The sequence below is a fragment of the Ammospiza nelsoni genome, chromosome 4 (genome assembly GCF_027579445.1).
Source record: "Ammospiza nelsoni isolate bAmmNel1 chromosome 4, bAmmNel1.pri, whole genome shotgun sequence".
In the NCBI taxonomy this organism is placed as follows: Eukaryota; Metazoa; Chordata; class Aves; order Passeriformes; family Passerellidae; genus Ammospiza; species Ammospiza nelsoni.
Window position 1 is genome coordinate 50,631,429 of NC_080636.1, and position 26,207 is coordinate 50,657,635.

The 26,207-nt window shown below is 49.8% G+C and overlaps 1 protein-coding gene across 2 annotated transcripts in view; it reads left to right on the forward strand.

The window, feature by feature from the left end:
* The window catches only part of SLC4A4 (solute carrier family 4 member 4), a 125,954-nt gene extending 103,311 nt beyond the window's left edge, over positions 1 to 22,643 (forward strand). For both annotated transcript variants that reach the window (XM_059470825.1, XM_059470826.1), the window contains exons 15-27: positions 559 to 830; positions 2,941 to 3,011; positions 3,340 to 3,528; positions 4,522 to 4,635; positions 4,994 to 5,155; positions 6,919 to 7,097; positions 7,713 to 7,785; positions 11,152 to 11,220; positions 12,461 to 12,634; positions 14,531 to 14,692; positions 17,135 to 17,231; positions 19,053 to 19,132; positions 19,866 to 22,643. In XM_059470825.1, the coding sequence (XP_059326808.1) occupies positions 559 to 830; positions 2,941 to 3,011; positions 3,340 to 3,528; positions 4,522 to 4,635; positions 4,994 to 5,155; positions 6,919 to 7,097; positions 7,713 to 7,785; positions 11,152 to 11,220; positions 12,461 to 12,634; positions 14,531 to 14,692; positions 17,135 to 17,231; positions 19,053 to 19,096 (1,606 nt within the window). In that variant the 3' untranslated portion in view covers positions 19,097 to 19,132; positions 19,866 to 22,643. The remainder of the gene's footprint in view (positions 1 to 558; positions 831 to 2,940; positions 3,012 to 3,339; positions 3,529 to 4,521; positions 4,636 to 4,993; positions 5,156 to 6,918; positions 7,098 to 7,712; positions 7,786 to 11,151; positions 11,221 to 12,460; positions 12,635 to 14,530; positions 14,693 to 17,134; positions 17,232 to 19,052; positions 19,133 to 19,865) is intronic.
* Positions 22,644 to 26,207: the final 3,564 nt, after the last annotated feature.

The window sequence follows — 26,207 nt, forward strand, 5'->3', positions numbered from 1 at the left end:
CCTTGAGACCCTTCAGCCCATCCAGAGAGGGCAGTGAGGGTGGAGAGGGGCTGGGAACACAAACCCTGTGAGAAACAACTGAGGAAGCTGGAGTTGTCTAGCCTGGAGAAAAGGAGACTCAGAGGTGACCTTATCACTCTCTACAACTCCCTGAAAGGTGGCTGCAGTCAGGTGGGGTTGGTCTCTTTCTCCAGACAGCACTGACAGAACCAGAGGACACAGTCTCAAGCTGCACCAAGGGAAGTATAGGCTGGATATTAGGAAAAAGTTTTTTACCGAAAGGATGATAAAGTATTGGAATGGTCTGCCCAGGAAGCTGGTGGAGTCACCATCCCTGGATGTGTTTAAAACAAGACTGGATGTGGCACTGGGTGCCATGGTCTAGCTGAGGTGTTGGGGCTGGGTTGGACTCAATGATCTTGAAGGTCTCTTACAACCTGGTCATTCTGTGATTCAACATCCCCTGATTCAGCTTTGTTCCATGTAACATCTGCTTTCTACTTCCTGATCTTATCTAACCCAATGTTTTCCTTTTTTGCCCCCCTTGTCTCGTTGCAGGGACAATGACTTTGACTACCTGGAGTTCCGCCTCTGGATCGGCCTCTGGTCAGCCTTCCAGTGTCTCATTCTCGTGGCCACCGACGCCAGCTTCCTGGTCAAGTACTTCACCCGCTTCACCGAGGAAGGGTTTTCCTCCCTCATCAGCTTCATCTTCATTTATGATGCTTTCAAGAAGATGATCAAGCTGGCAGATCATTATCCCATCAACTCCCAGTTCAAGGTGGACTATATCACTCATTACTCTTGTGCCTGTAAACCACTAGATCCAGGTAAGGGAGTGTTCATTACCTCTCCAGTTTGTAGACAGGAGGTGGCCTTTGCTCTCCTTTTCCCTTGTGCTGCAGCCCAGATAATAGGTAGATTATTCCTTCTTTATCAGTTGCGTTCAGATATCCTGTTTTAGTCTCTTAGAAGCTGAGAGGTACATTTCATCCCAAGTGGAATGTCAGTGTTGCAGCAGACCTCTCATTGCGGGTAGAAGTGAGCCAACACACGGACTCTTGTTCAATGATGTGAAAAGGCTCCCAGTTTATTCTTCTCTACAACTGAGCCATCCTGATTGTGACTACAGCAAGCTCCTACTATTGGCTTCCCTGGTGGACTCTGACTGCAGCTAATTCCTGCTTGACTGTGACTGCATGTGTTAGTTTGCAGAGTCTGCGGGCCGTTCCTGCTGGAATATGACTGCAGGCTCCAGCAGCAGGCCCCTTGCAAACCTCACCACAGATCTTGTTCAGCAGCAACTCTCTGCCTTATTTTGTCCATCCTCTAGTTTTTCCTGGTTGTTCCTTCTTCCTCAGGGGTCACCCAGGTCCTCCTCTTCAAGGTCCACCCCTGAGCAGCCAACCCATCCCTTTTGTCACACTTATCTTTATTAGTTACTATGACCCATTGAGGGTCATAAGGCTGTTCCTCTTCTTTGGTAATTAGTGCAACTGTGACAGGGGCAGAGTCACCTGTAATCCCTTCTTCTACACCTACATGTCACATTACAGCTGGCCTTGCTGGAACTCCTCCAGAGAGCATCATGACCAGTGGAGAAGCTGTTTCTGCACCCCTGTCTCCTTGCATCCCCGTTCCAAATGGTATTCCAAATGCCATGAAGGGGCAGCAGTGGTGGCCAGGTCACTGCTGTGCAGCTGGGGTCACTGCCATGGAGCTCAGGCCACTCCTGTTTCAGGAGCTGGATTTATTCAAGGCGTTACCCAAACGTGGGTGGTTCCCACCTCCTGGCTGCGCGGATGAGAGGGAAAGCACAAACAATTCCCTCCCTTCCAAGACGGGAAGTGTATCCCCAGGGCAGCCTATCTCTGGAGTGTGGGCTGCATGGCAGATAGAGCCAGTGTACCTATGGCTCTGGGAACAAAGGGTTACAAAACCCAAATCCAAATTGAGAGAGGCTGGCTGTACCATTAGGGAAGTAGGACCACTCCTAGGATCCCACAAACAATGGGGAGTGAGTAAGAAACTTGATCTGTGCCCAGAGCAAACTGCAGGTTATGTTGGCACACCTGTCCAACAGGAAAAGCTGCTGGCTGCTCCTCGCAGGTGTTGAGAGCCCGTTCCCTGGGGCTGGGTGCCTGCCTTCCCTATTAACACAGGACCTTGGTGAGCACAGTCTGGTTCTGCCTCTGCTGGAAGGGCAGAGTGAATTCCTTTTTGAAACTAGGACGATGGGAATGGTCAATGCCAAATTGGAAGTCTCCACTTCCCATTGAAGCACTTGTGGCTCTCCAGACATCCAAGTGAAAAAAGTTTATTTATGCAAAACCTCAATCAGCCATGAGCCCATTTACAGGAAGGATTGCATTTCTAAATGAAATTTCAAATTCATGATTCCTAATGCTTCAGAAGCCACAGGGAATGCTGCTCCTTCTTTCAAAGAAGTTATCTCCATCCTGTTGATTCCAATTTCTTGCTCTCTTTTTTCTTTCTTTTAATTCAAAACTGTGTTTATGCTGGACACTGAATCACATTTTGCTTTTCTGGGTATCTTTGGCGTTGTGCTTGCATTTGAAATCAATCATTAGGAATACTCTGTAGGTATTTAATTTAATCCAGAAATCATTAGGAAAATATTGGAAAGCTATGAAATATTATATTGTCTGGTTTTTTGTGGGGTTTTTTTTTACCATCAACTCAAAATATAATCCCCGTTGGTTTTGGGTTATGTTTCAATTAACCTTTTCTTTTTCTGTTTTGTGAGTGATTGATGATTGAGGCTTTTGAGTCTCTCTGAAACACTTGTGCCACTTTTCTGGAGCAAAGAGGTGGCAAACAGCTTGACAGAGAAATTATTTAATAATTGGAATTGTCTCTCCTTCCCAACGGTTTCCTGCATCCTGCTCACCATATTGCCTGTTTTCTTTTCTCTTGCAGTTAATAGCTCATTACTTAACAGGACCATGGTGCTGTCAGACTATGAGCTGGTCTCTCCCTCCTCTGAGCTGGTGAGTTCCCCTTGGGAAGGCAGGGATCACATGGCCTGCAGAGTCTTGTGGTGCCACTCTGCTGGCAAGCTCTGGATAGCAAGGAGAAAGAAGTGGAGCTTGCTGGATCACATCCCTGTGTGGGGGAAGGAAGTTGAGGCACAGAATAACAACCTCTTTTAGTCAAACACCAGCAGGAAAATTGTCTCACCCAAACCGTTCTGTGCTTCAGTGATTTTAACTTCTGCATGCTGCCTCCCTGTTCCTCTCAGATACTCTGTCACCATTCCTGTCCCACCATGGGCCAAGTATCCACATCCTTATGGAAACATTCCCTTTTTTCCTGCAGGCCAACAGCACCATTGACTGGGCAGCTCTGACAGCCAAGGACTGCTTGAAGTATGGGGGTCAGCTTGTGGGCAACAACTGTGACTATGTCCCTGACATCACCCTCATGTCTTTCATCCTCTTCTTTGGCACTTACACCTGCTCCATGGCCCTGAAGAAATTCAAGACCAGTCGCTACTTTCCCACCACTGTAAGTATCTCCTGTCACTCTATCAGTCTTTGTGAGGGCACAGCTCAGCCTTCCTTTTGGAGCTGCTGTCCTGCACACAGGGAGGGATGCTCTGCAGGGAAGCAGTCGGGATAAAAGTGCAGCTGGTTGCTGGATCTGGTTATCAGAGGGATGTCTGGGATTGCTCCCAGTGCATCTGGAGAACACAGGTAAGGCAACAGAAGAGCCAAGAGGAGCTGTAACCTGCTTGGGTAATGTGGCAGGGGTCTTAAAGGTGCTGAAGGCAACCCTTCCAAGCTTTCAGGCACGTCTCAGGTGCATCTGCCTGTTTTGTCCCTTGGTGAGGCTCCCAGGCTACAGGCGTGTGAGCCAAAGCCATTTCTCTCTGAGACTGCCCCGTTTCTGGCATCCTGACACACAGGGATTTATCCTGCATGGATGTTTACTGTTCCACTGTGTTACAATTGAACCTCTCTTATTTTTAATACAAAGGAAACAAATTCCATCCGGACTGGAATGCAGCTCAATTTATCTGTAACCATGCAAACCCAAGAAACCTGGAAGGAACAGCTCACACAGTTCCAGGCTAGCACAGTGCCTCCTGTGTGGTTAAATTCTGGGGTCTGATCACTGGCAACTCTAAGTTGTTGTATTCCAGTGACTTCAGGAGAGCTGCAGTCTTAGGGATTTAGCTGGGAAGCCTGGTTTGTTTTCTTGTCTGCTTAGTTTGACTTATTACTTGAACAGCAAACAGTGTCATCTCTGCCAGTCCTTCAGAGTATCTCATTTGTGGAAGTTTGTGCTGTTTCTATGCCTCCATTTAGGCTTTCAGAGAGCACAGTAAAGTACCAAGGCATGTGTGGCAAATGACACTGGACATGATGGTGGCCATATTTGTGGGGGAAGAAATGATGAGCTTGTCCTGCCAGTGTTTGCCATGTGGGCACTAAAGTATGGGTGAAATGCTGTTCTGTGGTGCTAACTCCTGTGGTTATGGTACCACGTCTCTTTCAGGCCCGGAAGCTCATTAGTGACTTTGCCATTATCCTGTCCATTTTGATCTTCTGTGGAATTGATGCCCTGGTTGGTGTGGACACACCAAAACTAATTGTGCCAAGTGAATTCAAGGTATGTTGTTGTCAGCTTGTTTGCTGGCTTTTGGAAGAGGTTCCTTTTCCCCTTGCACCTGCCCTGTGTGACTTGCCCTCAGAATGGGAATGTAGTCAGCAGTCTGGAAAGGGCCTGTTTACTCAGAGGCTTAGGGTTAGGAGGCTTTTTGTTAGCATCATTTTAATTGGCTGGTTTATCTCCTAAATTCTGCCTCCATACTTGGAGCCTTTGACTGATGTTAATGGATGGGATGAAATTGCCACAAACCTGAAGTGTCTCCCTGGAGCTCCATTGCTGGAAGCAGACCTGGCTTTAGGATTTCATCACCCCTGTACTGTGCCTCTAACACAAGCTTTCTTTTCCTTGCCCTTCAAAGCCAACCAGTCCCGAGAGGGGTTGGTTTATCCCACCTTTTGGAGGGAACCCGTGGTGGGTGTACCTGGCAGCAGCCATCCCTGCCCTGCTGGTGACCATCCTCATCTTCATGGACCAGCAGATCACCGCCGTTATCGTCAACAGGAAGGAGCACAAGCTCAAGGTGGGTGTGCCTTGTGCCTGGAGCATAGGCAGGGGCTTTTCCCCCTGCCACCTTCCTCCCCATGGACATGAGCCTATTCCCTGGCACTGGCTGCTGTTTCTAAGCAGGAAAAGTGGCTTTGTGGCCAAAGCTGCACGGTGCTGTCAAATACCAGCAATAAGCTGGAGAGATTTGGGACATATCAAGGGCATAGCCTCAGCTGGATGTTATTTAAAGAAGAGCTGATATGTAACAGCCTAAAATGTAGTCATGTTTTTAAAACAAACTTTCCAGACCAGTGGTATGCAGTTTTTCATGCCTGTAGGGTTTTTTTTCTGTTCCTCTGCATGGTCAGTTCTATTGGAAAATATTAAATTCCTGTGAAAGAAGATTGTCTCTTCCTGCTCACAGGGCATGTTTCAAGTGGTCTGACCTGTGGGAGTAATGGCTCCCTCAAAACACAGGCAGGGGTGGGTCGTTATTTAGATACCTGCTTTATCAGTTATCAGGAGAGCTGTTGGAAATGGGAAGGGAGCTTCTGCTTGGAAAAGAGGAGGATGTTTCAATTCATGTGGTCACTGTAAATGTTAGACAAGTAATGTGTAATTTAAGACCATCCTGAGCCCAACCTGGAGGAGAGAGTTGAAGTACCAGGGAATGGGAATGGCTTCTTATGCACAGTGATGACTGCTGGCTGATGATTTAAAAAACCCCTCAGAACATCCTTGTTTGCTACCTGGATCTGAGCAGATAAACTCAATATTGGGCCTTCATGTTCCTCAGAGATGGCTAAGCAGTTTTAGGTCTGTCTCTTGTACCTGACCAAGCAGACATAGCATTTTCTTCAGCACTGTAAGAAAATATTCACTGTTCTTCCCTCATGAGGAAGAGGCCCCTCATCTCTGCAGCTTATGAACCGCTGAATGTGGTTTTGCTGTCAGCACTGGCTGTACTTTTTTAGCAACAAAGTTATAAACACTCCAGTACTCCAAAGTACTGTTTGATGTAAAAAATGTATTCCCTGCTTCCTTTGTTTATGGTGTGAATATGGTATTTTGTGGAATTGAGGGTTCACAAGCCCCATCTTGTTGTTCCACACCAAAAAACACTTCTATACACAAGATCTGCTGTAGGAAAAAGATGTTTTTTTCTGCTCATCCCTTGCTGAAGTGTTGGCACGGTACTGCTGGGTGCTCATCCCGGTGCCACCAGCCAGCCAAGGTAAGCAGTGCACGTGTCAGGAAAACAGTGAGGACTATTCAAGAGAAGCTGGATTGCCCTCCCTCCTGGGTCATCCTAGGCCTGGATCATTTTCTTTTTTCCAATAAAATCAAGCTGAATGGGATTTTAAAAAGGTTAATCTGTTTTAAAATAGCAAACCTTAGAGGTTTGTCCACTGTTTTTCTGAAGATCCCTTTTCTTGGTGGCTCTTTTGTTTCTTCTCTTGGCACTTGTGACTGCTGGAATTCCTGTTTTATTTCATTACAGGATTTTGAAAATAGAGGATCAGAGGTGTTTGAAAAGGAGTCAGGAACAAGGGCAGCTTTCTCCCCTGGGTAGGGAATGAGGCTTCAGCTGTTCCTGTTGCACTCCTGAAGGAGCATAGCATTGTGTCGTGAGGGAGATGCTTCCTTATGCTGTTCACAGGATCCAATGTATTTCTGGTGTTTGGGTCTGTTGGCCAGGATGCTGCAGAAGGAAATGCTGCCTGTCCAGCATTCCTCTGCCCTGCTCCAGAGGCATTTGGAATAATTAAGCTGAAGGTTGTTTGTCTCCCTCCACAGAAAGGTGCTGGATATCATCTGGATTTGTTCTGGGTGGCCATTCTGATGATTGTCTGCTCCTTTATGGGGCTGCCCTGGTACGTGGCTGCTACCGTCATCTCCATCGCTCACATCGACAGCCTGAAGATGGAGACGGAGACTTCAGCCCCTGGAGAGCAGCCCAAGTTTTTGGGAGTGAGGTATGTCCCACCAGGAAGTCTCAATTACTTCGTTTGCAAAATCCTTTTGCACAAAGAATTTTGTGCTGCCTTTTCCCTATTTCCAAAGCCAGGTCCTTGAGCGAGCCCCCTTGTGGCTCCTCCAAAGTTTACTTGGCCACATCAGGTGCAGTGTTCCTGTGTTAAAGGAAATAAATTTCCTGCAGGCTTCTCTATCCAGGGAAATGAAGCAAATTCCTTAGCAAATGTAATGGTCAAACATACAAACCTATCATACCTAGTGCAAGCAGCTTTACTTAATGAAGCATCTTTTTCATGTGTTTGGGTGCTTTAATTAAGTGGTCTGAAGTGCTTCCAGTGGGATTACTCCTGGAAATCAGGCAGCTTATTTAGGTAACTAGATGGAAATTTTATGGCATGTCTTTCAGCATTCTGAAATATTACTGGCCGAGGTGTTTTTGGGTGTGGAGGGCCAATGGTGGAACAAAACTGTCTGAGGTTTAAAACAGAGGTCTGGCTCAGGATCCAGCCACCTGCCTGAGGCTGTTGGATGAAAAATGTGGCTGCAGAAATGAGTTTTGGGGATTCCTGTTGGTGTTCAGTACTTGGGGTCCTGACTCAGTGATGTTGTTTCAGGGAGCAGAGAGTCACTGGTGTGATCGTTTTCATCCTGACCGGCGTGTCTGTCTTCATGGCTCCCATCCTGAAGGTAAGGACTGTTTGCAGTTCTTTGAAGGCTTGAATCCAAACCTTTTGGAAGGAAACACCAACATGGTTGTAGTGTGCTAGAACAGTCACCAAGTTCAGGGCTGGGGTTCTTGGGCACTGTGGTCTTTTTCATTTTAAGGTTATTTCTCCATGTTTGCATAAAGTTAAGCTCCCTTTTCTTTTATACCTCCACTCTTTCTTTTATGGAAAACATATTCTGGATAAAGCTCAGACTATGGAAAACATGTTTCTGGAGGAAGCAGTCCAATTAAATGGCATTTCTTAGTCTTTGAACCGGTTTTTTCCTGTAAGTTTAGCCAAAGCTCTGGATAGATGTGCTGCTGATGGACCATTGCATTTAGGTAGGTTGTTGTTTTCCAAGACCAGAGATTTGGTGCATGTAGCCATGGAGAAATGCATCCTTAGTGGATCATCAGATTGTAGAAGGAAACTGGAGAACCTGTCTTGTGGAGGATGCTGCCTTCTCTGGGGATAGTGATGGAAGTGGTGCCAAGCATGGACATACTGTCCAGCAGGAGGTGTCAGCTGCAGGAGCCCTTACCCATGGATCCATAGGCCTATGGTAGGAGCAGAAGATGTCAGAGCAGCAGCACTGTGCATTGTAACCACAGCACCGAGCAGATGGGTGTCTGGAAGAGCATTTGTGGAGGCTGCACAGAAGATTTTGGAGGCTGCAGGGCCAGTGAGGCACAGTGTGATGTGAGCCTGAGGGGAAGAGGCAGGCAGGGAACAGTGACTCTCCCTGTGGAGGGAGTGGAGACAGTAGCTTTCCATGCCAGTGTGTTCCTGTTCTTAATTTCTAAGGCTGTTTGTACAGCTCGAACTTTGGTGTCTCAGGTAACAGTTTCCACCTCCACACGATCAGGCATTTCCATGCCTTTAATTTAATGCCTGATTGTGATAATCCTGCTTGTTCGTTTTTGTGACCTTTCCCTGCAAGATCCCTCTTCCTCTATCCCACTGGGGTCTGTTACTTCCCCTGTTATTGCTTCAGTCATTCATTCTTTGTCTGTGCTTCCCCTAAGACAATGTGTGAGGAAGATCCTCGCTGGAGGACGCCTGAGGATAAGTCAGCATGCTGCTGGCCCATGTGCCAGAGGGAAGGACCTGGCAGGATTTCAGGACCTTTAGCAAATTCCAGTGGCAGGGTCCTGCTGGAGAGAGCTGCCCTGTTAAATGCATTGCAGAACATTTCAGTCTTCTCCTGCCAGCGGCAAATTGAACGTTGACAATCCCAAATTTAATAAACCAGGCAATCCATGGAATAATCCCAGCTTTGTTTGCTGAGGTCTTTGCGGTGGTTGTGCTGGTTTTGGATGGTGCTGGTGTTTCTGCTCAGCCCAGGCAAATCTCCACAGAAACATCCTTGGTCCTGCTGGGAGGGTAACAGGCTCTTTCCTATAAATACAGTTTTAGTCCTGTTGGCCTGCAGCAGCTTTGTTCGGGGGCCAAAGCCAGCACCCCCATCGTTAGGGAATGCTTTGCCAAGAAAAAGTCTTCCAAAATGACAGCACCACTTGCTGCTCTGCAGGCTCAGGTACTGAGGTTTCACCTCAGGATAATGTACAGGATTAATCATGATGGAATGCTGAAATTGTTCTTACTTTTAAAAAAACCCATGGAAATAAATAGAAGGGCAGGAGAGGAGAGCAGTGAAAATGAGCTGGCAAGCTCAGCTCTTGCTTACTGTATTGTGTTGTGTGTCATCTCAGGGATGATGATCACCCACAGCTTTGTGAAGCCCCTGCCGGGTCCCTGTCCCTCTCACAGCAGAGCTGTTGGCAGAGCCCAGAAAAAGCTGCAGAAAAAACTTTTACCTTCAGATGGGAAACAGCAGTGTGGCTCACTCAAGGGAGCAAATAAACCCAAGAGAAGGATGAGGTAGCAGTTCAGAAGCTCACAGGAAGGGACAGGCAGTGAGACTCAGGAAGGAAGGAGAAATGCAGGCAGGGAGGCTCTGGACAGCATAGGGCTGGGTGACTTTGGTGCTCATGTGGCCCCAGGGAAATGCCTGCTGGAAGCAATGAGCAAGGTGGTGGGGAATATGCGAAAACACTGCATAGCTGCAGTGTTGTTTGCCTCTCTGATGAGCTCAGTGCAGGGGTTGGAAGGGGAGGATTCCCAGCACAGGACTGCTTGGAGCAGTGGGTGCCATGGCCTGGCTGTGGCTGCCATTCAGTGGTAGTCCCCTGGCACTGCACTAGGGACTGTCCTTCGGAGCTCATTCCATCCTCCCTGGGCACCAGTAAATCCCACAGAGGCTGGTACTCAGCTCCTGCCTGTGGTTTGTTCCAGGCATCCCTGTTCCTGTCATGCCAGGCAGGCTGCCCACTCCTCTGGTGAGGGATAGAGACTCATTCCAGGCAGCCTGTCTGCTGCTCCCCTGCACCTTCCTCACTCCCAAAGGGAGGTGTGCCCCATGTGGAGGTATGGGCAGCACTTGGCACTTTGAGGGAGCAGAAAGTGATGTTTGAAAGAACATATCCTGGCAACAAAGAAAGGAAGTCAGTCCTGTATTTGGGAGTAATTCTGGATTAATGTGTGTGAGAGAGCAGGAAGAGATTGGTTTGGCACGACTGTTGTTGCTCAGGTGGGACTCCAAAGAACATCCTTTCTGCATGGATTTGCATGGTTTACTGAGCTGGACTGGACATGGAATCACAGGATTGTTTTCATTGGAAAAGCTCTCTAAGATCACCCAGTTCCACCAGCACTGCCAAAGTCACCACTAAACCATGTCCCCAGGAGCTGCCTTTAAATTCCTCCAGATGGCAACTCCAGCACTGCCCTGGAAACCCTGTGCCAGGGCTTGACAACCCTTTCTGTGAATGTGTTTTCCTAATATCCTACCTAAACCTCCCCTGGCACAACTTGAGTTACCTGGGAAAACACGGTGTACCACAAACTACAGGATTGTTCTGCCTTTCCTTCTTCTCTGCCTTCTGTTTCTAGTCACACCACAAATCAGAGGTGAAAGGCAGTTTGAAGCTCACTGGAACACATCTGCCCACCTGTTCCTTGACTTGCTGAGTGACTGGAATCGTGCCCTCTGGACAAGATGTCCAAGTCCTGGTGAACTGGGAGAGTGTGATTGCACAAATGTCCTTGTGTCTCTCAGAACACAGCAGGAGGATTTATTGTTTATTCAGCTTCATTTTATGAATTACATATTTACATATTGTTTCTTCAGCTTTATTACTTCCATGGCTTCATTCCTCTCTGTCATCCCCCCATGGGTGCAGTTTGGATGGCTGACAGGCTGGGAATGTTGTCCCACCACGTGTTAATGGTGTGTGGTATACAGGGAGGTTCTCACCTGGGCTCTCCTGCTCTTCTTGTCCCACAGTTCATTCCCATGCCCGTGCTCTATGGTGTCTTCCTCTACATGGGAGTTGCATCCCTCAATGGCGTGCAGGTGAGTCATCAGCCAGCACAGGGCTTCTCCCACAGCCCTCCAGCTTCACCCTTCTCCTTCACTGCCTCCTCCTCCTTCCCAAGAAGCCCATGAAGGGTGGCAGCTGCTGGCAAACTTAGCCACAACCCCGGGTGTCCTGAAATGGCAGACCAAGGGACAGTGGCCAAGTGGGCACTGGCAGTGCCAGGAGTGCTTTGTGAAGACCTGGGTCCATCTTTGGCAACCAGGATGGGGCTTGGGGTAGCCTGGTCTGGTGGAAGGTGTCCTTGCCTATGGCAGAGGGGTGGAACAAGAGGATCCCCTTAGGATCCCCTCCAACCCAAACCATTCCAGGATTCTACAGGCTTCTGCCCCAGCTCAGGCTCGCTCCCAGGGTAGTTTGGGTCCTGTGCCACAGACTGAAGGCAAGGAAGGAGGATGATTTATGGCAGTGGGGTTGTTCCTCAATGCTGAGGAGCAGGGACATTGTTCTCCAGGGAGGGGAAGCCATTCCCCTCTCTTTGTCGTTGAGGAAATCTTACATAAGGAACCACTCTCATGCCCAGCGCCTGTAGCTGGCCCAAGGAGGCTGGAAGTGGTTTTGTTGCTTTCTGGCACCCTGTTAATTGAGGCCTTTCTTTTTCGTGCCGGGTTGTGCCCTGAGGGGAAGGGACTGCCTGTCCTGTGAGCCCCAGAATTCCCTCAGGCGTTCTGTAAAACAGCTCCAGCTTCCATTCAGTGCCGCGGTTCCGTCTGGTCCCGGCAGTGGGCAGTGAGCCCGCGCTCCGGCAGGGGACAACGAGGGGATTGTCCCGCTGCCCCGGGGCCGGCTCTCCTGCAGGGGATTTCCCCTGCTCCCGACCCAGGTGGTGGGGGGGCTGGGATCAACAGTGTTTTGTACTCACTGAGAAATCCCCATTTTGGTTTAGCTCCAAGTCCATCCGGTCCAGCACAGGGCACAGGGACACTGCTGGGAAAGCTGCCCATCTTCCTCGCTCTTTGGTGAGGTGCTGTTCTGTTTTCTGGCAAGGCAATGTCTGCCCTCGCCTCTGTTGACCTCTGTTCCTGATTTATTTGGGGAAAACAAAAGCACAGCTTCTAAAGGCTGAATATCTTTCCTTGGCAGGAGCAGGGAAAGGGAGGACAGCAAAAAATCCCCAGAGTGTGATGCTGACCCTGGTTTGGGCATTCATTTTGTTTTCTCTCTTTTTTTTTGTACATCCTGTGTTTCATTTCAACATCTCTTCCTTTTCATTTCCAGTTCATGGATCGGCTGAAGCTGCTCTTGATGCCTCTAAAACACCAGCCTGACTTCATCTACCTGCGCCACGTCCCGCTGCGCAGGGTGCACCTCTTCACCTTCCTGCAGGTGGTGTGCCTGGCCCTCCTCTGGATCCTCAAATCCACCGTGGCTGCCATCATATTCCCTGTCATGGTAGGTGTTGCTGTCCTTTCCAGCCCTCCCTTTCCCCACAGCCTGCTCCTTTCCCCCTTGGACACTCCTGTACATGTGTAAATCCAGCCTCTCCCTAGCGAGTCTGTGCCTCACAGCTCCACTCGTGGCACTCAGGGGGCTCAGTGTGACTGTGGCTGCCTTTCCATTAATCCTCTGGAGGAAAATGAGCCTGGAAAGTTAATTTTTTCCCAGGAAGGTGTAGTTAGTGTTGACCAGTCCTGGCTGCCAAGGTTAGATTTGTTGTGGTTTCTCCTTGAGCTGCATGAACCGAGGAGAGGTGCAGAGTTTCTGGCTTAGCCCACACTAGCTACCAGATGCAAAATGTCTCCCTGGCTTTTAAATAGCACAAATTGACAGAACCAAGAAGGAGGCTCAGTGCTAAGAGAGGTGTCAAAGGGAGGGAAAGGGAATGTCTCTTTTCCTTGGACTCCAGTAAAAAGACACTAATGTTGTTTACCCTCTGTGGGTGACTATTCATATTATTACTGGAATTATAGACACAGCTAGGCACTCTGGCTTGGAGATGGGTATGACTTGTGCAAAAGGCAAAGTTTTATGAAAGTCCTGAATAACTCTTGGTCCCAAGTCACTTAATTTCAGGTTTATGAACATGTAAAATCTGAGTTGTGGGGGCTGGTAGGAGCTGCACTGCTTATGTAAGGGAGAGAGGGAGGGAGGGCAGAACCCAGGTGAAGAACAAGATGTTGAAATGAGAAGATTATGCCAGTTTAAAAAATCCTCCAAATGTTCCTGCTGAGACACATGCTCCTGTGAAAGATGTAAAAAATCAGTAATTCCCACTGATGTGGCATTCCATCGCAACTCCATGGCTGTGTTGCACTGATGTTGGAAGCTGAATGTAAAATTTCTTTGCCCATGCTAGAATCTGATTGCAACCCAAGACTGACCAAGTTTGTTAGAATGGTGCAGACTCAGGGAAGGCACAGCCACAGCTTCGATGGAGCTGGATATGATGGCAAAAAGCTCTATTTTCTGCACTCACGAGCAAAAAAGCACAAACTTCAGTTTGTGAGGATTCAGCCAGTGGCCAAGTCCCTGTTTATTTGGAGGAAAGGCATTTTCAGCACAGTAATCCACAGTGGGATGGTCACAGTGTCTGTGTGGTATCTTTCTCCCCTGACCAATTCCTCACATCCGTAATCGCCCCTCAGGTTATGCAAGTCAGAGCCTGAGATCTTCTCCTGGGAATTGTTTGTGCTGTGCATCAGGATGGCCTGGGACAAAGCTGTCCTTAAAGACAGCTTCTTGGGAATAGGATACAGCTCCCAGCCCATTGCTGTACCCTCTGCAAAGCCTGTGTGGGATCTCAGTGGCCTCTGCTGGGGCTGTCAGGCCCAGTGTCCATGTAAGCACCCATTTCAGACATGTCCCTTCCTTCTTTCCCAGTGCTTTTGTTACAGTCTTGCACAGAACAAGCTTTTACTCCAGTTTCCTGCTGCCACAATCCCAGTAAACTTTATTCTGCAATCTCTGGGGGCGTGCATTGGCCCTTGTCTAATTTCTTAAAAGTTCAGCTGGGCAAGTGGTGAGAAATAAGTCAAGGTTTTATTACTCAGGCTGTCCTGTGAACCTGCCTCCAAAAGTAAATGAAAATGCTCATTTGTTTGCTCTTTATTTCCTGATACAAGAGTGTTAAATACAGGAGTATTCCACTGCTTCTGATTTTTTCTGACATGAGGCAGTGACAGCACAACCTCTTAAGCTGACAGAGATGTCCTGGGTGTTCACCACCTTCTTTGTATGTTCATTTACAGCCAGAATTCAAGAGTGTGGGCTTAGAAGCAGAACTGAGAGGAATGCAGTGTGCCAAGTGAAAGGTAAAATGTGACTGGGAATCCCTCTCTGCCTTTGCAGATCTTGGCCCTGGTGGCAGTCAGAAAAGCCATGGACTACCTCTTTTCCCAGCATGACTTAAGCTTTCTTGACGACGTCATTCCAGAAAAGGACAAGAAGAAGAAAGAGGATGAGAAGAAGAAGAAAAAGAAGAAGGGCAGTATGGACAGTGACAATGATGATGTAAGGAGCTTCCTGCTCTTGTCACATTGCTCCTCCCTAGGTAGCTAACCCCCTGCACATTCCATGCCCTGCCCAGTGCTGAGGCTGGACATTTGCCAGCCACTTGTGGAGCTGACAGCTCGGTCTGCCACTGCTGCAGCTAATGAGTCCCAAAGAAAACTTAATTCCTACACAGCCTTCCCTTTTCCAGCCTGTGGTGAGTGATTTGTGCATTGCTAGGGGTGAGGTTACACTTTCCAAGAGCACCAGGTACCTGCTGAGGTTTCATGCCCCTTGCTAGAATGCCTCTCATCACCCTGCCTCCTCCAGCTTCCCTCCTACACCTTTCTCCCCTTTGTTGTCTCTTACATTTTAGGAGAATACTTTTTACCAGCAGCTCTGGTCCTACTGGTTTTCTTTTTTTTTTTTTTCAAGTATTTTTGTAATGGCTCTTTTGGAAAGCACAAAATAGGTGTGATTTGTCATATTGCAGAAAAAGCTGCTTGGTGTTGGTAAAACTCATCACCTCCATGTTTCCTGAGCATCCGTGCCCTCTGCAGTGCACTCTGGTCCTACCTCAGGTGGCAGCATGCCCTAAATAGTGAAAAGTGACCTGGCTAGGCCACACTCATGTGCCTTTGACTGTTCTCTTTCCTCCTGTATATGTAAGAAGAAGAAATGTAGTCTTGGTGCCTTTAAATGTTCTCCTGCTCAGGTCTAACTCAAATGCTTTAAATTTATGTTGAAGTGCTAAACACACTCTGTGGTGAGTTCTAAGCATGGTGTCACTTCTTCTGCTCATGTCCATGAAGAAGGGCCTTTCCTGGGCTGTAGGGAGAGGTAAGGTCACCTGAAGCTGGGAAAGAATCCCCTTTTAGCACAGCAGGAAAAACAGCTGGGAGGACTGGCTTTTAGTTGAGACAGCAAGCTGCCCTGTCCCATCATTGCTCCAGCTCCCAGGGTTTTCTTTAGCACCCTTGAGCAAACCCAGATGAGAGTAAAAGGGGCTCTGCTGAGGAATCAGCAATGGTTTGGCTCCATCCCCTCCTCCTGACTGGTGTGAATCCAGCAGTGTATGCCCAGCCATGGCTTCCCTCTCTCCTGTCTGTTTTAAGATATTTCCTCTCTTCCCAGGCTTTCCCTGAATTCCAGGTACAGTAATTAATCTAATGGGTAAAATATTTTATGCAAAATATTGGTCCTTAACTCTTGCTGGTTTTTTTCAGCACTTGCTTTTCCTAGCTTCCTGAACATACAGCACTGGGCACTTACTGGTTGGATTATTTTCACCCTTTCCCTTCCAGAAATATCCACCCCCAGAGTCAATCCAGTCAATCCTGTGGGATCTGGGGAGCAATGCATGGATCTGAGTTCAGCCAGGGAAGTTGCTGGGTGTCAGTTGTGCTTTCTTTGAGTTCTGCTTGTCCCTCAGCCTCATAAAAATAGTCTTGAGGAAACATCTTGATGTTGGAGTATGAAATGAGGCACTGGATATCAGTTATGTTAAAAAATAAATTAAAAATAAGAATAATAATCCAGGGAGAGCCAGTCTCTGGCCTCCGTAGTGTTTTCCTGCCCTGACTGGAAGGTCTCCTCCCTCTACCCTGGTGTTGTGGGTCTGGTTCTTTTCAGAAACAAAGATGTCCCAACATTTCTGGCAAATCCCACCTTCCTGCCTTTGCCAACTTAGGCAGTAACAGCCTTTGCTTGGCTTTGAGGAGTTCCCTTTATTTTTAAAAAAGCCAAACAATTCCAATCACTCCTGTTGAGCAGAAGCAGGTGGTGATAGAAGGCAGCGGGGGTGAAATCCTGCTGGTGCCCCAACTCTGGGGGACTCCAGCTTTTCCCTGTGCCCCATCCTGAGCTGGTTGCTGTTTCTCTGGCTGGGCCAGGGTTGCAGAATTCTTCCAAGGGCTCTGGAATTGGTGAACCAGAGGTGTAACTGAGACTGGGGTTGACTCCACTTGCATTAAAGAGAGAGCTGAGCCAGTCTGATGTAAGGAGCCTCTGTCATATCTGGGCCTTTTGGAGCAATTGGGAACAAGCAAGGGCTTTTACAAGAATCCCAGCAGGATGAAGGGTTTGGAGGAGCTTTTCCAGCAGCCTGCTGTGTCTGCCCACAAATGCATTTTCCATCTCTATTTCCTGCAGCTGACTCCAGGCAGAAGGGGATGGTGTCTTTTATGACGGTGGGGTGGGAAAGGAGATGTATTACAATTTACAATCCCACAGGATGATTCTTTTCTGTTTTATTTTTGGAGTATGAGGGTAATCAAGGGAAGTGGGATGCAGTGGGGAACCAGTGGAATCCATCAGGCAGCTATGCTGGAGGATGCTTTTCTCTTTTCCCTTCTTTTCTTCTGTTCCTACAGATCTGTGTGAAGGATAATTTTAATGTGTGGGAGACGATGAGGGAGAGAGCAGTGGGAATATTCTAAGACCTTTTACACGTTTCTTTCACAGTCTGACTGCCCCTACTCAGAAAAAGTCCCAAGTATTAAAATACCAATGGACATCATGGAGCAGGAACCTTTCCTAAGTGATAGCAAACCTGCTGACAGTGAGTAGAACTAAGCTCTTGCATGCCTGCTTGACTCTCACTTGCACTACAAAACTATATCTGTGTCTATTTAGTGATTTTAAAATTTTTAATCTTTCCTTTTACTTCAGAAGTATTCTCTTGTTCTTTTTTTTTTCCCCCTCGTTTTTAATTTCCAGGCCCCTGCTTTATGACAGATTTTGCTTTTGTGAGCTTTTATTTTCTTTGCTGGTTACAAAATCAATGTTATTCCTTCTGGTGCCTCCAGTTTAAGTGCTTTTCTCCAGCTCCTGACAGGTCTCCTGGCCACCCACTCTCTCTTCCTCTCCTCTCCCTCTCCCACCACCTGCTGATGGTGGGATTTATTTTTTTTTTCCACTGAGCTTTGTGTTCTGGATTTGCAGCGCTGTCCTGTCACTGTTTGTTCCCCTAGGTGCCAAGCAGTTGCAAAAATCAACATTTAACAGAGTAATTATTTATTTGTGTCATTAAGCTGCACAGGCAGAGATCAGTTGGCCATTAACATATTTCCCTTCTTAGGTGGTTTGTGCTCTTCTTTTAGGATTTCATTTCTGATGTTAATAGCTCTAATTGTTGAATTTAATCTTTATTTTCAGTCATTCCCACTTTACATTTTCCTCTTTTAAGTGAGGAATCACAGCTGACCTTGGTGGTTTTGCCTTTGGGATGACTTTGTAACATACTAAGGGTGTCAAATGCCCTTTTCCTCTGAGGTGGGAGGGGAGAAGTACAAACTAAATAAATTAGTGCTACTGCCTGGCTAGTGCTTCCTAGGAGCAGGATCTAACCCCTCTGATCTTTAGATCCTTAAATTATCCATGGATCTTAGGAACTGGGAGCCAGGTTCCTTTCCTTTTGGTAGCATATAGAGCCCTCAGGAAATGGTAAGCCTTACCCTGTGGCTTTTATATACAGAGACACTCAGAGTTTGGGATATAAAATAAAAGCATTGGAAAGGAAGCATATTCTTGGCTATTTGGATATCCTCAATGTTTTGCTGATGTCAGCACATCATCCAAAATCAGCCACAGGCAACCTCATATCCTCCTCATTCCATCTATTTAGTGCATTCCTGATACTAAAAACAAACTGCATCCTAAATATTGTTACTCAGGATTTCAGGATCAGATGCCTTTTTTCCAGCATCTTAAGGGCTAAAATAGTTAGGAAAAGTTAGTTGTGGCATCAGCCTGGTTCTTGGGATGCCCTTGGAGATGGAACAGATAAAATCAGCCATGGGCTGAACTGTAGTTGGTTTGTGTATTTATACATTTTTATAGTCCAGTATTTTATTTGCTGCTTTCTAATTAAAAGCAATGTAAAATAAAAATTAAAACATATCAGGCCACTGGAATACCAAAAAAACCAACTGGAATGCAGCACCACTGTGGGATTGTGCTTGAGTGTAACTGTGATCCAGGGCACATTCCTGGCAGTACCACTGACAGCAGCTTTCCTGCAGCAAGAGCAGGAACAGGACTGTCATTCCCAGAGAACGTGGCTCCCACAGGGTCAGCAGAGGGAAGCCACCCTGTGTCCCCCAAGGACATGGGTGTGACAGAGGGGGGTAGCCCAGGGGGACAGGTCCCAGGTAAGTGTCAGGCCCCAAACAGGGGGAACTCCTGGGGATGGGGCTGCTGGCACCGCAGGGGTGTTACCTCAGAGGAGAGAAGGGAATGCAGAGCTTCCTCACCAAGCTGTAAATCCATCTGGCAGCTAGCAGGAAAAGAGCTTGGCCCATAGATTTGGGGGAGCTGAGGCAGGGCTGGAGGCACTGCACAGTGGGTGTGCAGCAGTGACACCCAGACTTTCTTCCCCCAGGAGAAAAATCACCAACATTCCTTGAACGCCACACATCGTGCTGATACAATTCCCTTCCTTCAATCACACGCCATGCCAAGGTAAGCACCCCAAAATGCACCTCTGCCCCCTCAGAACACAGCAGATTTCCTCCAGGGGACTCTTAAAATAAAACACTTGGAGAACATTCCCTGCACTGTGTTGCTGCCTCCCAAGGTGGTCACGAACAAGTTGATTCCACAGTTACTCCAGCTCCTGGCAGGGCTGGGGATGGGGAGTGGAGAACCTGGGAGAGACCTGGCAGCTTCCCTGGCCTCCTGGCTGCTGCACTGAGAACAGGTTTGGGAATCAGACCAGGAGAAAGATGTGGAGCTACTGGGGTAGCCCAGAGAGTTGTAGCCAAGGGGAAATAATCCATTTTTCCATATTGTGGTGGAAAACAGAGTAAAGAATAACCTTAAACTGCAGCAAGTAATAATTGCTCAGAGTCCAGTCCCTTGGGGCCAGCTTGGGCCTCCAGGCAGCAGGACTGTGATGTGGAGCAAGGCAAGTTTATTCCTCTGAAATGCCAAAGATGTGTCTGTGCTTACAGCTGTTAGACAGGCACTGAAATTCATCCCAGCAGCGATGCCTGGATTATTTCAGTGGCAGCTGAGAGATGTTGTCACAGCCTGGGGTGGAGCATCAAGATGCCCCATCCCTGGAAGTGTCCAAGCAGTGTTCAGAGCAGCTCATTCAGGTTATCTGTGTGTAGGCCTTACCTGAAATCTGGCTGTTCATTCCCAAAGCCCAGCATTTGTGCTGCTCTGACTTTGTCTGTCTTCTTCTTTGCAGCCCTCCACGAACTCCAGTAAAAGTTGTGCCTCAAATTAGAATAGAACTTGATCCTGAAGACAATGGTTATTTCTGGAGGAGCAAGGGAACAGAAACTACTTTGTAATTTGTCTGTCTGTCCGGTCTTTTACCAATTCATTTTGTCACTAGCCAAATGTTGAGAAGCTCCCTGCTCCCAGCGGCGAAGGTAACGGAGCCCGGCCTGCCCCTCCCTGCCCACGCCCTCGGTGTTTCCCGGACCCCTCCTGCCTGGCTGCGGGGGCAGCAGCGCTCCGGGCCCGCCTGAGCCCCGCGGGAACGCCGGGAGCCGCTGTCTGTCTGTCTGTCTGCAGAGCCCAGCTGACCTCCAGGCTCATTCCGTGTTTGCTCCCACTGCTGGAACGTGCTGCTAACCCTCGTGTAGGTAAAAGAGAAGGTACTTCACTCCCAGCACAGACAGACCATTGCCATCGCTGTAGCATGTTTGGAAACGTCCCTTTCCTATGCAATTTTTTTTAAAGAAACACTTTAATGGACTTAATCCGTCAGGTACATGGAAGAGTGTTATTTTCCTAGATTATTTTGTTTAAATTATGGGGGCCTAACCTATGACTTTTTTTTTTTTTTGACAATTTTTTTAACCTTTTTTTAATTACTGTAAAGAAAAATGAATTTTTTTCCTGCAGCAGGAAACATATAGTTATGAGTAGTTCTACCTCTTATTTCTAGATGCCAGGCTTTCTGTAAAAAATGTATTGTACCATATATAATGTGATTTTTACAAGAAACAAACCCACGACATCACACTGCAATCTCCAGGATGTGGCATAGGGCTGGATCAGTTCAATTAACACCTTGTGCTCCGAAGCATCTATTTTTCTTAGGGTTAAGTTGGTTCTTGGAGTTTTTTGTAATGAGCGATCCCTGCTGTGAAAGACACTTAAATCTCTTGTGATCTTAGAAGACCCTGAATGGACAGCTGCTGGTTCTATCCCTGTTGTTGATTTCTGACCTGGGATGGCTCTGTGGTTTTCTTGGAACACCAGTGTGTCTGTGTGTGCAGTGAGAAGAGCCAAGGTGTGCCTCAGGCACAGTGCACGAGGAGGAAGATGAAGGTGGCCTGCTGGGATGTTCATCCTGACACTCAGATTCACAAAGATCCTCCTGCATCCCAGCCCTGTGTTCCACCATCTGAAGAATTGACCCTGCACCTTGACTGCTCTGCCCCACACCAGCAATGCAGCAGGACTCAGCAGGCCAGGCATGGGCATCCCAGGATTTTGGGGTGCAACCAAGCAAGTGGACATTACATCAGGAGAGAGGTTTTCCTCTCTGCAGCATGTTCATACTGGTATGTGCATCTAAAGGCATCTTTGGGAAACTGGGCTTCACCAGGACATGGGGAACACACAAAAAGCTTCGTCCAAAAATAAGAAACAGAACAAGAAGCAAAAGTACCCCAGCTCTCGAGGTGAATTTCCTGATGGAGACAATCCCATCACAGAGGATGGGCACATGCTGCCACTTGGTCCTTGTGAAACCAAAGTCTGGGTTGGTGAAGTCAAGAGGAATTTCTGATGGTGCTGAGACCTTAAATGCCAAATTTTAGCATCTGCTCCCACACAGGAGCCACCACCTCTGTATAGCCCCTGCTCGCCCTTAAGGGGTCTCCCCTTCAGTTTCCATGAAATCTGTATTGGGTGTCTTAGGAACCCAGCTGAAACCTGCTCTGAAATTGCTGGGGAAACTTGGGAAAGGCCTGAAGAGGAGCAGCTCTGGGATCCCTCCTGCCTGCTGGAGGACAGGTAACTTGGGAAATGTGATGCCAGCTTAGCCAATGCTCTCCATCCCTTGGTGGACACCAGTGCTGGCACCCGGTGGGGACACAGGCTGGAGCACAGCCTGTGGAGCACAGGAGCTGCGTGGGGATTGCTGCACATCCTGCCCAGACCGTGCATGTGCAGCAATCCCACAGGAGAGGTGCCATCAGCTGGGTCACAGGGGCTGTCCCGCTCGGTTCCATGGGCACAGCTTCCAGCTGCTGCTGCCTGGTGACCTGTCTCCCCAAAAATGAGGTCTTCTCTTCTGAACCGTGTGTCCTGACTGCTGTTCTAGGTCTTTCTCTCTCTCTGTATTGTGTTTTTTTGTGTTGCGCTGAGGGCAGCGCTGCCGACAGGACAAAGGCTCTGCATGAGAAGCGCCGCCCTCTGGCAGCAAAGGTTTTCTGCAGGCCTTGGAGAGTAACCAGAACGTCCTTTCGATCCAAATTAGGTGTTTTGTTGGAAAAGCCTGGGTGGGCGCTTCAGGGAATAAGTGTGGAGACTGACCCAAAGCCCTCCAAGATCAGAGGCAGCCGTCAAAAATGACCTTCCCCCAGCAAATGCCAGCCCCCAGCCCGCGGGGAGCCGGCCTGCGCTGCCCCCTCCCGGGGCTGCCGCACCTTTGTATCTCTGTTGGAATCGAGTCGCACTTTGAGATACTTTTATTCTTGTTCTTAATTCTCCTAAGTCCGTGCTTTCTTTGGAGGAGGGAACAAGGACTTAGGATGAAATGAAGTGGATCAGATGGTGGAACTAAAAGGAAAAAAAGCAGAAAACATTTCAAACATATTAAAGTGATTTTTTCCAGTAATATAAAAAAATGAAATTCCTTATAACATTATAGTATTTTACAGTTTTATGAAGCTTTCTATTGTGACTTTTATGGAATCAAAAGATGAAGATGATGAGATATTTTAGCATTTATATTTTTCAAAATTAAATAAATGTATACTGAAAATAAAGTAACTTTATGCATTCATGGGAGAGTTCATGTCTGTTTTTCCCTCATTATGTGCCAAGTCTTGTCTGATGGAACCAAGATCCCAGAATCAGTTTGGTGATGATAAAAGGGGTTCCCTGACACCCTAGTGTTGGACCCACTGAAGCATATTTTGGGATACCTGGGGGAGTGGTTGGATGTGGAGAGTTGCCAGAAGGTCTGGGTCTGCTGGGCCCCCACTAGGCACTGCCCTCTGGGCCCCTGGATCCCTGCTTGCCCCCGGGGCTCCCCCAGCTCTGAGCTCAGACGGGGCCGGCGCACAGGGCAGCACTTGGAGGTGAAGGCACCTCGTGGAAGGGCTGGGCTGGACTGTGGTGAAATTTGGGATTCCCTGGGATTGCACCCCAGAGGGAACTGAGAGACCATGTCCTCAATCACCAAACCAAGGGGAGAAGGAAGGGTCAGGAACTGACCGGGATCAATCTCAGGGGTCTTTTCCAATCCAAATGGTTTTATTTTGGGATTGTAACCTGCCCAAAGGCAGTACCACTCACCTGGTGGCAGGGAGAGCCACCTCCTTGCCACTCAGCTCCTTGTTGGTCAGCTCTGGTGCCTCTGGAAGCTTTGGAGCAAGTACTGGGCAGAGTGGGCAGCTCCCTGGGTACCGGGTACGTAGATGAGCCCAGCGGTAGGACAGGTCTCACCTATTTGAAGAAGCAGGCAATGGGCATGGGCAAAATGCAGCAGCTGGACACCGAGGAGAGGAAGGTCCCGGTCGCTCACGGCCATCCAGCCCCGCTGGTTCCACAGGGGCACGCGCGACGGGCGAGAGCCCCACGGGGCTGCGGCCCCGGGGAAGGGAGGGAGAGCCGGGCGACGCTCTGCCCCGGCGGCGCGGTGCTCTCGGGGGTGGGGGGCGGCGGGCGGAGCGGGAAGCCACAGGGCTGCCCTATCGGGGGCTTACCGAGGGGACCGCACCGTGCACGGGCTGCTGCGGCGGGGCCGCCACGGCAGAGCACTGCTGGGGTCTGCCGGGGGGTCCCGGGCGATGCCGCCTCTCCCCCGTCGCCGGATCCAAGCGGCACCGGGCCAGGGATCGGTTTCGGGCCCGGGATGGCCGCGGGCACGGGGCGCTGCCGGGTGCGGGATCGCGGCCGTTCCCCGGTGCGGGCGCGGAGCCGCCGTGTGGTGCCGGGACCCCGCAGGGCGCCCTCTGGCGGACACGGAGCGCGGTGCGAGCGCGGCGCCCCCGCGTGGCCGCGGGACAGCGGTGCGGGAGGCGGGGCCGGCACAGGTGTGAGGGGAAGAGGGGGCGGGGCCGGGTGGTGCAGGGGACGGGGCCTGGCAATACCGGGGCGGGCCCAGCACAGGTGTGCAGGGCGGGCCCAGCTCAGGTGCGCGGGGCCCCAGGGCGGCTGCGCGGGGCGGGCCCAGGCGATTTACACCCCGGAAAGCACCTCAACCGGCATTTGCTCGCTCTGCGACAGCAAGGAACCGGTGCTGTGCCAGTGCCATGCCCGCCAGGAGGACGACGCTTCCCCGGAGCAGCCTCTGGATCGCGGCCGGAAGCGGGAAGGACACGGACACCGCCCGTGCCGGCCCCGGGACCCCATCGGTATCGCCGCCCGCCCCGCGGGGCGCCCCCTGGCGGACACGGCGCCGCCCCGCAGCGCCCCCGGCCCGATAACCCCGGGGGACACCGAGCCCCCCCCGGCCCGGTAACCCCACGAGCACCGCGCTCCCCTACGAGCCACAGCGCCCGCAGCCCCTTCTCCGTGCCCGCACCCCCGGGGCTGCTCCGGCCAGGAGCAGTCGCTCTGGGACGGCCGCTGGGGCCGGGGCGTTGCTGCTCCCGCTCCCATTGTGCCTGGTGTGGGACTGGAGCCACGGGGAAACGCTAGGAAAAAAACCCCAGTGTTAAAAAACCAGTGACAACTGTTTGTTCTTTATTTCCAGAGCCGTGAGGATCATCGAGTCAAATGCTGAGAAGTGACCGGCCCAGCTGCACATCGAACACAGAATTTTGGTCTTCTCAGTACCCTGCTCCAAACACCTGAGCCAATCCCAGGTTGTTCCAAAGTCCTGCGTGGGATGGGAATGACTGCTGCCAGTAAGAGACCTCCTCTACAAATGCAGCTCCTTCCCTTCTGTGAATGCTGCTTTACACACCAGCCCCTGCAATGGCTGTAGGGCAGAACTGGCTGGCACTCATGTCAGCACCAAACTCTTCCCCATAACCCTGATTGTTCTGCCCTTTCCAGGATTTACCCAGCAGCTGTAAATGTGCTCACACCATGTCCCTTTGTTTCCCCAGGAAGAAGTGAACCAGACAGCTCCTGAGGGTTCCTCTGGAGAGTGGCAGGGGGTGTTTCCTGCAGGTGAGCATTGCCAGCTCAAAGTGACGGTGGCTGCTGGGGCCGGGGCTGTTTCTGGGCCCAGAGGCCTCGGTGTCTCCTGCTCGCTGCCAGCCGTGCTCCTGGGTGTTCCCTCAGGGTGTCCCAGCTGGCTGGGAGCGCAGGCTAGGAGGAGCCAGAAGCTCCTGAAGGCGGCAGCCCCTCGTGTCCGTGGGATCTGCAGGAGGAGCTGTGCCTGCACCGTGGCTCCTGGGCCAGGGGCTGCTCTGAGCAGGCACGTGGAAATGCTCCAGCCCACACAGAGCACCAGGAGCCCAGAAGAAACCCAAGGAGCAGCTGGCATTACCTGGGAATGGAGGCACGGCCCGTTTGCACAGGGGCTCACGCAGCAATTCCCGGTTCAGAGCTCCCACACAGCTGCCAGCTATGTCCCAGCCACCCCAAATCCCTTCCCTCCTGCCCAGCCTGAGGCCATCATCCATCAGCAGCATTGAAGCCAAGGCAATCTTTCCCCACAGACATTAAATCCCAGACAGGAGCCCTCAGAGATAGCTGAAAATCAGTGGGATGGAGTTTGGAGTTTTTCAGGATCCAGCTGCAAGTGCACAAGTGATGGAAATCTTTCACAGGTAGGTCCCACTGGAGGTGTGCTGAAGACAGGGATGTGCATCCCTTTCCTGAGGGAAAAGAATCTGTAGAGGCCACTGCTGAGGCTCTGAGAGGAGCTAAGCTTCTGCAGGGAGAGATGTTCCCCCCTGGGCACAGGGGCTGCCCCAGCACAGGCTGGGAGCACATCTGGCCACTGCCTTCTCCTGCTTTAAACACCAACTGGATGTTCTCCATCCTGGAGCTCAGGGGGTGGAACCAGCTCAGTTCCAGGCAGCTCTGTCCAGTGCCCCCAGGGACATCACTGGGGGGAGGGTTATAAATGCCAGTTCTGTGCCACATAACCCTGTCCTTGTCCCTGTGCTGCTGCTGAGCTTCCTTGGAAGCTCTGCTGGCTCCTGGCACAGCTGCTGTCCAAGGCAGCAGCTCTGCATGGGAATGCCCACACTCCATGGGGCACTGGGAGGTTACTGCAGTGGGAATGGAGCAGGGAATTTGGGGCTCTGGGTATAATTCATCAGAACTAGCACAGCTGACAGGGAACCCCAAATCTGGGCACCACACAGAGAACAATCTTTGTCCTGCTCTGTCAGCTCAACCCCCTGGGCTGGGAAGTTTTGGGAATTAAATGTATGGAATTACA